At 30.9% G+C, this 11334-nt stretch overlaps 1 protein-coding gene across 1 annotated transcript in view; it reads right to left on the bottom strand.

The window, feature by feature from the left end:
* Nucleotides 1-1466: 1466 nt before the first annotated feature.
* Nucleotides 1467-11334, bottom strand: part of LOC134243382 (polyunsaturated fatty acid lipoxygenase ALOX15B-like) — a 63055-nt gene continuing 53187 nt past the window's right edge. The window contains exons 13-15 of the mRNA XM_062725633.1: nucleotides 2670-2834; nucleotides 2334-2494; nucleotides 1467-2124 (exon numbers count right to left, since the gene is read on the bottom strand). Coding sequence (XP_062581617.1) covers nucleotides 1986-2124; nucleotides 2334-2494; nucleotides 2670-2834 — 465 coding nt within the window. The 3' untranslated portion in view covers nucleotides 1467-1985. The remainder of the gene's footprint in view (nucleotides 2125-2333; nucleotides 2495-2669; nucleotides 2835-11334) is intronic.

The following is an 11334-nucleotide window of genomic DNA, read 5'->3' as shown; positions in this document are numbered from 1 at the left end:
TGTAACCACCGTAGAATATTGACAGGTATTAATTTTTCTGCGAAGAAATTTTACACCCGCCTCAATATTCTGCGTAGAAAACTTTTGGAAAAACTTAGCGTCTTTTCTTTCCCTTTTTGTTGTTTAAAAATGTCCCCGTAGAAATAATGACCTTGTGTCTTTGTTTATATACAAAAAACTGTTTTGCATGAACATTCTTGTTAGGCAAATACACGCAGCCTAGAACCTTAAAGGTTTAACTAACAAAATGTTACGCTACACCGTATTACCTATTCAGTAAAGACTGAACGCACATGTGTTCCACATAATTATTATAAATTCAACACACATTTTCGTTGGCAGAAAATTATTGATTCCAAGGATTTTTTAAATGGTCAGTTTTACATGTAAGCCTTGGAACAGGATTTCAAACTTATAACATGAACGAACTCCTGATTTCGGCTGATGAGCTTCATTAACGTGTACATCCAATGTGCGGTAAACAATATTCATCCACCATATCCATAGCATTTGTATAAGTTCATATGTTACATATTTATATGCAACAGTAGATATTTGTAGTAACTAGTTCATGTATTTCCAAAACCATTCATTAAATACAGTTTATATAGTTTTTACAGGCCGTTTTAGGAAAGATGTGTAATCCTGAATATCTAGGATATACACGTTCTGACAGAAAAATTTATTTAATATATACAGCAGATAAATACTTTAAGACTACATATTATTTAGATCTTTATGCCTACCAAGTGAGAATTTTTATCAAGTGAGAAATTTTGATCGATATTTGTCCTTTGAATAGTACTGTCGTTGTTGTCGTCGTCGTCGTTGTTGACATTTTCGTTTTTGAATAAAGGGCCATGCATGAAAAATGAATGAAATCTTTTATGTAATATTCTCAAAAAATGTATTTTTATTAATTGAGTAATGATATAATGTATTATATATTCAAATAATCATGTTTTACACCAAGCTAAAGGACATTACAGCTTATACAATACAATAATAAATTGTAACAATGTAAACAGCATTTCTAGCATACCGATATAATGACAACTTAGAAATTGATATAATTCTTTTAAAAATTACATTTTTTCATGTCATGAAATTGTACATGAATTTAAAATTACTAAACAGCTTTTTCTGAAACGAAATATGAAAAGAAATACAACGTTTTTGCTAAAGGCATTTTCTTAATACAAATATTCATACTAATTAAAATAACTAAGAGTTAGGTTAAATAGCAACTTGTATAATAAGATTAAGAAAAAAATATAATCTAGCGCCTTATGTAACATAACATATAGACTTCTGAACTTTTCATTTGATTTCTCTCGACTGGTACCCATAGAAATATTTAGATACAATTCTGTTTAAAAAAAATTATAGGATTAAATAAGGGATACGTGATCTATAAAATCTGATTATAATTTGTTTTTTAAACTTTCTTAAGAATATATCATGCTAATAACTTTATAAATAAAATTTTCAAAATTACCTCAAATTTCACTGGGAGTTAACATATTGATAAACTATTTTGTATTCATTAATTGCATTTCGAATACAAAGTGAGGGCAATGACGTATGACGTCCAGTTAATGATCATTTGAAATGATTTACAGATTTTGTGTGTAAAATTAAAAAATCTTATTAAACAAAATAATATTTTACATGTGTTGCGGAAAAAATTCATAGACTTGCATATCTGCTTTCATTACACTGTACAAATATCTAAATGAAAAATTTAAAATTATTTCAAAACCAATATTATATCATTAATGAAATATACAACTTGTAGTCAACTCTGTTCTGACCTTCAACACCATGTACATTTTGATAACCTGTATAGAATGTAGAGTCCGATTCCATATCACGAAAAATAAGATTGATTAATCCCATTTACATAGATAATAAACGTGTAATTTCATATCAAGTAGTGATAAAAATGTGTATAGTTATATACATGTGCAAATTAAAGGACCCATTCAAATACTTATTGAGTTCCGTACATTAGCTGGAAGCAGCCACTCGTAAGGGTACTCATTAATTTGGTGTACCGAATTCTCGATGGAGTTGTTTCTCTGGTTTATTATATCTCTGACTGTAATGAGATTGTGTTGAAAACTGCAAGGAAAATCAAGAAAATACGTAAAAATTTGACAGTTGATAGATTTTACTGAGTTTCCGTTATTTCACATTTCATAAACGTTTACTATCAAGATTGTTGTTTATTACTTATATATTATTTAACTTGATTGCAAAAGAATTTGATTTCAATAAACATATATTGATGGAATAAATCAAAAGCTTTAATACTTTATACTACTACATACTTTTGCACAATACGTCTACCAGCAGGGTCCATTGCACTCAGGTACTTAGTCTCATAGTTCCCAAGGCTGTTAGTCGTAATTGTGGTTAAAACCATCATAATTTTGATTGTTGAGAAAATCTGTTGCCCTGTAGGCATTGCTTCGTCAAGTTCATGTACACCCTTTTAGAAAAAAATATCAAATACACGTTGATAGAGAAAGAGAAAAATTTGTCAGATTATTTTTCATTTTTAAATTTTACTTGTTCATTTATTACTTGTATTCAAGCTCAGTCCTGGATATATATATGTTTTCTATATGAGAGCCAGATAAATGTAAGATAACATTCATATTTACATTTTCTAACTCCGGTTGGCCACTCAAAATAGCAGGCATATTTGGCGGGAAGGCGTATTGTTCATATTGTGGAAAGTTTGTTGCAGAATGCTCAACACTACAGATGTAGATGATTTTTGTCAACACGTTCACAACATTTGCTATACTGTCAAACTCTGGAACACCCTAAAAACAGGTTTTAGAGATAAAATCATAAATGTTCGTTTGTTATAAATATCAGAAGATACTCCGTGTTACCCAGTACATACGAATTTAGGTCACCAGGAATATTAACCTTTTCCATGTATTCTGTATAATTAGTCTTTTAGACCAATTATGTTATGTCGAATGAATCATGAAAATTCCGTTAGATTACGAAATAAACGACACTGTCTGTCCTCCATAATTTAAATGTAACCATACCCTCTGTTCTTTTTTTTTTAATTTTATTCTTTTTTCATTGTATGTTTATTGCTATACTTTGCACGTATGTTATGCCTCTCATTTATGCTTTTGTATCAAAATTATATTTATTATTTTTCTTACAATTATGACGACTAATTTATATATTGTACCTCATGTACCACTGATGTTGGTGTGAGTGAAATAAATGAACTTGAACTTGATCGAACATTATACCTAGAATTATAATGACTCCACAATAAAAATATTTATCCTCTTGCAAATAATTTCAAAAAAACATTAATTTTCTGCACACAATTTCAGCATTTTCATGTTAAAAAGTGGCACATTCATCAGTACGAAGCAATTATACTCTGTCCCACCAAGTTACTGTAAGCACTTTTCGCATAATATCTCAAAATATATAAATACCTTGGCCTTCAACCCAGTTCCGATCTAGAGATCATTTTTTTCCAACCTTCCTCCGTTTATCCGAACCCTCGAGGTCAACCAGTGTAAACACACGGCGGCAAATTCAAAGTCTACGGGGATTTAACATGGTAAACTCGTCCATGAACGTCTAGAATACGGGGCCGGGAACCAGTTTTCAAAGGGAGTAGTCGTTCTTTGCAAAGTAAATTTCCAAAAAAATCGTTAAAAATTAAAGGAATTAATTTAAATTGCCTTTATTGATGATATAATTTTTACTTTGAATTAAAATAAATTTTAACAGCATTTAACAAATTTAATTATGTACTGCGAGAAAATAGTCCGAATCTAACGAAGTACAACTTGTGGATCATGGATGTTGACATGATGATGCAAGCTCGCCAGTGTTTAAAACGTAAGTTGTTTATTTATTCTATGGTATTTTTGCAGCTGTTGTTGTTTTACTAGCTTATATACACACAAGAAAGAAGTGTCTACAAATGCTAACAATATATATATATATAAATGTTTCAAAACGCGTGATATTGCTGACATTATACTATCGACGATACATCAATTTCAGCCATCTGGTTAGTGCTCATGGTTAACCGTTAGTGCTCTGCGCTGTAACGGTCTGTATGTAAGCTCATGTGTGAAAAATGTAAAGGGGTGTTTCTATGATTATAAAAGAACAAGAATATGGTTTAAAAAATTAGGTGAAATAATACCAAAAAGGAAATAACAGCTGGTTAACATAGTGACTAAAGTTTTTAAAATTTTATTTCTACTTTCATTTTCAATTTATAACATTTCATGCATTTTGCAAATAAATAACATCTTTAAAAAAATGTTTGATTGCCCTGTTCCAAGCAACTGGCTAAAATGACTCAAAACTTTATTTTGAATCTCTGGGAAGCAATTAATATTTTTTGTATTCTGGAGAATAAATTTATTTATTAAAATTTAATGATAATTAATTTTTCTGAGAATAATTTTCTCATCTACCTACCATTAACCTAATCCTGAGTTGGGAGAGCTAAGGCAAGACCAATTTATAGTGGCACAACAGCATCGTTTTTTTTGTAAAGTCCTATACTGCTCAAATGTGAACTTAATTTCTGTTTCCTTAATTCCTAGAAGATTTTCTTTTTAAAAGGACACAATAAGATATCTGTAGCATACAGAGAAAGACTAAGATATGACAATTAAACTGCAAGGAAAAACTGCACGATACAAGTGCCGGAAAAACAAAGGTTGTATAGATCTACCGTTTCGTTGTTTTCGTGTTTGTCAAGGTCACGCCACTTTTATTTTAACTTTTTAAATTGTAAACAACATTCAACTGGAGCATGCAAAGATGAGAAATAATTATATGACATATGTTCTAACGTTTTAAAAGATTGCCTATGAAATTTTGGTCTACTTACATTCATTCCTGGGTACTTGAGACCATGGTAACTATGGAAACTTATTCAACTTTTCTGCGCATGCGTACAATGGGGTAGAAGAAGTATTGAGCAATATTTTCCGTCTGGGGCATACAAAAATTATTTTTACTTTTAATTTATTTTTCTCCTTAAAAATAGAATTTTTAGGTTCTGAAACCTGTAATTCTCTGAAACCTAATACTTTTAGGAATTGAACAAAATTAATAAGGGTCATGCAAAAATTCTACATTTGCCAATTTTCCCCTTTGTGCGTCACAATGCCACTTTAAGTATTTGTTTTTAAAAACCGTAGGCCATAATAAAAATATTTATGTTTGATGTACTCTGACACACATTTTTCAAGGTGTGTAGGTAGGTATCTTTTTATACGCCCGTCTTAAGACGGGACGTATTATGTTATAGGCTTCGTGTCCGTCCGTCTGTCCGTCTGTTAGCTTTTCTCGTGTCCGGCTCATAACTTTAATACTATTAGGCCTAGAGTTACCAAACTTTGTCAGGTGATACATCATGGGTAGAAGGTGTGTCGCGCACAAAAAGTAGGTCACTCTGACCTTTAATAAAGATGCTATAGCCAAATATGAAAAAATCCTGTCCGGCTCATAACTAGAAAACTATAAGACCTAGAGCTTTCAAACTTGGCAAAAGTATACAGCTAAAGTAGAAGGTGTGTCGCGGCCTACTTCAAGGTCACTGTGACCTTTAATTTAAGTGATTTTTTTTAAAAAAACTAAGTCTTTTAAATTTTAAATTTCATAATCCTAAAAAATGTAAAAATATAGTTGTATCCTTATTAAAAAAATGTTAAATTAAGTAAAAATTTATTTTTTCATGATATGCTTTACAGCAATCTGTAACAAATGTTAATGCTTTGAGAGGAATTCAGTTTGTCCCATGGGCATAATTAGCAAGCACTGGTCAAGAAGAATTTTGATAGCAGAAACTTGCATGTCAAATTAGAGAGAAATTAATGAGTTTTTTTGTCAGGAGCTAAGAGTATCTCTAGATCTAATGCAGCTGTTATCTTAATCTATCTCTTGGGATAATCAGCCGATGAATTACAACATGCAATTAACGAATTTCAAAAATATTGTTTGCAATGGAAGTTGAAAGTTAATGTCGAAAAAACGAAGATCATGGTATTTTCAAAGGGTCCAATGTTAAAAAGAAAATTTTATTACGACAACTTAGTTATTGAAAACGTTAAAGAATTTAAATACCTAGGCGTTGTATTTTCACGCTCTGGTTCCTTTTGTAAAACAAAAAAACACTTATATGAACAAGCTCAAAAAGCGATGTATGGAATTATAAGAAAAATTAGACAATTCAAATTACCAGTTGACTGTCAATTTGATCTTTTTGATAGAGTTGTAGTACCAGTCTTACTATATGGCTCTGAAGTATGGGGCTACGAAAACCTTGATATTGTAGAACGTTTACACTTGAAGTTTTTAAAGCATGTATTTAATTTGAAAAGTTCCACGCCATCGTACATGGTCTATAATGAAACAGGTCGCTTTCCTCTGTACATCTCGGTATACTGTAGAATGATTTCATTTTGGGCAAAGCTTTTTTCAGGCCCACAAACTAAAATTGTAAATGTTTTATACAAACATATGTTTAAATTGTACTGTGATGGAAATTTAACAAACCCATGGTTAGATTGTATACAGAAAATATGTAATATATGTGGTTTACCAAATGTATGGTACGAACAGAGTGCCAATATGAATTATAAATGGATAACTGCTACCGTAAAACAAATATTACAAGATCAATTTATTCAAAAGTGGTCTAGTGATGTTAATAATTCTTCAAAAGGACAAACTTACAGAATCTTTAAACAAAATTTTGGATTTGAAAATTATATTTAATAAGTTATCTCCAAAATTTAGAGCAATATTTATGAAATTTCGTACCACAAATCACCGTTTACCTATAGAGACAGGAAGATGGCAAGGTTTACCACTGTGCGATAGAATATGTACACTTTGTAAAAACAATCAAATTGCAGATGAATTTCATTATATTTTAGAATGTTAAACTTTATCTAATGTGAGAAAGAATTACCTGGCAATTATTATTCTTCTAGACCGAATGTTATTAAATTCATGGAAATTATGTCAACCTCAAACGAAAAAGTGATGAAAAAACTTTGTATATTTATCCAAAAAATCTATGCTGCTGTCTGTCCTCCTTGATATGTTTACCCACTCTTTTTTTCTACCATTAATCTTTTGTTATGTTTTCTATATTGTGTATGTACCTCTGACCAGACTGTTTATATTGTATATAATGTATATATGTTATTTATGCACAATACCCCATGTACCAATAGATTGGTCTGGGTGAATAAACTGAACTTGAACTTGAACTTGGGAGTTGGGCAAAAAGAAATGGCCTCATAGTTGCTTCTGTTAATTAAGAGTTCTTGATGGCTAGTCCAGATAAAGATCTTCCAATTGGTGTAATGTAATTAAAACAAATTTATGTTTTAGTGTATGATTAAAACTAAATTAGTATTGTATAATATAATTAAAACTAGTTATACATGTGTTCATTGAAAAAAAAAATTTCAATTTTTATATATTTGCAACAAATAGCAGTCATGTCTCACTTAGAATTTTATAGTCTGAAGAAATAATAATTTATGTTTGATTTTTTTTATTAAACTGTAGCATTTCTATTATTTCATAAAATATGCAATAAACAATTTAAGTTTAAGTAAGCTGCAGATGGATATTTGTTATGCTCTAACACAACCAGTTTAGAGTTATATGATGTATTTGTTATAACCAATCCCTACACTGCAAGTCTCTTAGAGATGTATGATAAGAAATGGAAATTAAATCATTGAAATCTGTGTCAATCTGTTAATCAAGGCTATCCGATTTTCTTGCATCCTAACCAATTTATGATTAATGAACAATATTTGACGGGCGTATCATGCTGTGGCGGGGCACTTTATTTGGCTTAATAGCTGTATTGATCAAATTGATATTAAAGTGTCATTAAAAAATTCCAGACTCAGAAATTTATTAATTTTTTCAATACACACTGGATAACTCAACAGATGAAATATTTATCGTCAAAAAATTTTGAATCTTAAAGCATCCAAGAGAAATCTTATACCACAGTTTTAAAATGAATGGTCTCTATTTCTAATAAATGAAACAAAATTTTTTTTAAAAATCAAAAATTCAAAGTGCTGAAAAAATGATTGGGTTGGGACAATATTATGATGGGTCGATCAGTCTGAGTACATCAAATAATTTTTTTTATATTGTTGTCCTTATTTACTAGTACTGTATTTGTATAGCTTGGTTGACTTGACCTTTCAGCTTTGACCTACTTTACAAAGAAAACCCCAGACAATTTAAATTAACTTAAGACTTTTAAGTGGCAGGTGTTGATAATTTATATTTATACGGGTACATGTTTATGAGCTCATTATACATGTACTTTTCTTTGAAACAGTATTATATTCAGTAAACCACACAAACACACTACACAGGCCTTTGGATCGCTAAAAAAAATTGTGTGTGTAAAAGATATATTTCTTTTTACACCTCAATTTTTTTCTAAGTGATCTTAAGGCCTGTGCTTAAATATTATGAAAATAAATCAGGATTGAATCCCACAAAGTGGATCATGTGACAATTGCTTTGAAACGCATATTATCACATGTAAAAATAATAAATAATTATTTATGATTTCAACTTAATTATTCAGTTGAGGGTTGCATACTGTTTATGCTAGTAGCATAAAAATAGCCGACCACTCTTAGATTTAATAGGTACATCTTTAAAGAAGCTAAAAGAAAGTGACACATATGTTCCTTGGAACACTCTAGTTTATGAAGAAATTGATGTTCTGTTATACACTTTTATGACACTTTCTTTTCTTTCAGCAATATTTAGCTTGATTTAGCCACTGCAGTAAAAAGAAAGAAGCAGACCAGAAACCTTTGGCTAAAGCAAAGATGATATGCATATCAAAAGCAGTAAGTTTACTAGTATAATATTCAAAATCTTCAAAATATCCTGTCTTTTTTAAATACATGTATTGGGAATGAATATTTGAAGCTCTGAGCACCTGATGTCTATACATGTTACAATTTTCCCTCTAAGCTTTAAAGTGTATATTTTCCCCTCAGCATCTTTAATCTTCTTCTCAAGAACCACTGGGCCAGAAAAGCTGTGAAACCTCCAGAAGCATCCTGGGGTAGTGTAGATTCTACATTTTTTCAAATTATGACCTCTGGGGTAGGGTGGGGCCACAATAGGGAACCAAAGTTTTACTTTGAAATATAAAAGAAAAATCTATTAAATAATCTTCTTGGGAATTACATGGCAAGCAAAGCTGAAACTTAGGCCAAATAAAAAAGATAGGTGAGGTTATGGTTACACCATCAAAAAAATTAGGTTAGGTAGGTAGGGGATTTTTTTTTTACAAAATGATATTTTAAATGTTTCTTCATAATATACCTATCACTGCTTTGCAGGTAGCATTAAGATGGGGCATGATAATATACTAGTCAACATAGGTGGGTGCCTATAGTTATGAAAATCAACCCCCCGGTCATTATTCTGTAGGGGTCATTATTCGTCATTTTTTTTTATTTGGCCTTATGCGAAATCACTGTGGGGTAGTGTAGATTTTAAATTGTCCAAATTATGACCCCGGGGGTAGGGTGGGGTCACAAAATGTATAACAAGGGGGAAATTTGGTAAAGAACTGCATGGTCAAAGATATTCAGGTAAGGGATGTGGCTCATGGGCCTCTTATAACATTTTTGTGTGAATTGCTATTGCAATATAGAAATTGTGATATTTTACAGAAAATTTGAGATAATATTAACTTCAATACTTTAATACTGCACAACCTCACCATTTAAAAGAATAAACAAACATTGATCAAAAAAATGTAGTAATAACTGAAGCATAGAATATTTAATTTTACTTTATTACTTACTGTAACAGTATGATGTTTTTATAGGTTACATAATTTACAAGAATCTGAAGTTATGATGACCATGCAAAGTCGAGATATTGTAACAAAGACATGCCTGCATGAAGAAGACCACTCAATTTTTCAGAATAATGTGTTGGATTGAAATTCATCTTATGTTGGACAAAACAATCAGGACATTCTTCTGGATCACAGCTAGTAAGTGTTTATATGAATGAAAAAGATTTTGCTCTTCCTATGTATACTTCAGATTGGAACCTGAAAATGAGAATTGACCAAGTATATGTATTTTTAATAAATAAACAATTCATGTTGCATGTAATATGATGAGCATGTATCTTTAAATTTCACTTTGCACAAATTTAAAAGTATATTTTTTATGCACTGAATCTTTATGACAAATTAAAATGTTTTATCATTATTTTTTTCAGGCACAGAGTATTGACAAAACCAAAGATTTATCATTACCTGGTAGTCTGAAAATGGAGTGATCATTGGATGAGCCAGACAACACCATTTTCCTCAGAAATTTTAGAATATAGACTTGATCTCCATCTTCATTCATAGATGACTGATGTTGACATTTTCTCACTTCTGTTTCATGTCTTTTTTACAACATGGACTCTCCAGCATCAGTGGACGCTTGACTTTTATAAACATTTATTCTTCTGAATTTGATCTGATATCCTTAAATATAGGACAAACAATTCATTTATCTTTTAAAATATTTTTAAATTTTACTTAATAAAACAATGAAAACAGTTCAAACAAACTGGTTTATCCTGTAATCTAAAAGTGTTTTATGTTTGAAGCATTTTTTTCATTTTACAAAACTTATTAAAAATCTGTAAAGATACTTGGATAACTCTTTAATTTAATTTTATTCTTGATTCACACAAATTAAACAGAAATAATGATTTGAAATTAAAGGGCGAGACAGCTCCTTGACAATGGGCCGAGACAGACATATCTCAGCCAGGAGGGCGAGACAGCCCTACTCACCAGGACTGAGGTTCGATCTGTCTCACCGAGTCCAAAACGTCTGTATCACGATCAGGGCTGGACTGATACACTACTAGGTATATGATACAGGCATATATACATGTTTGTGTACTAGGGAATTGTCAATGAAAAATGAATAAACATACTTATTATTATTGTCGTTATGGGTATTTCCTGTGTGAACAGAGTGGTGGATCTGTGTGGTTTTTATGTCACGTGATATGGTCATATAAATAGCAGGTGCGTGCTTTAAAAGTTATTCTACCGCTCGTACAGAACGTTGTAAGGAATGGAAACCAGTACAGCGAGTTCAGATGTGCACTATTCTGAAGAAGTTTTATTGGGCGAGTCTAGTACTAGTGAACAATTGTCTAACGAGGATGCAGTATCTTTATTTAATAGTTCATTGAGAAAAGCTTTGCAACAGCAGAATGAGG

Source organism: Saccostrea cucullata, unplaced genomic scaffold, assembly GCF_032062105.1.
Source record: "Saccostrea cucullata isolate Sc308-1 unplaced genomic scaffold, CSIRO_AGI_Scuc_v1 ctg26, whole genome shotgun sequence".
Classification (NCBI taxonomy): domain Eukaryota; kingdom Metazoa; phylum Mollusca; class Bivalvia; order Ostreida; family Ostreidae; genus Saccostrea; species Saccostrea cuccullata.
Note: the sequence above shows the minus strand (reverse complement) of the source record. Positions and strands in the feature narration are given on the sequence as shown.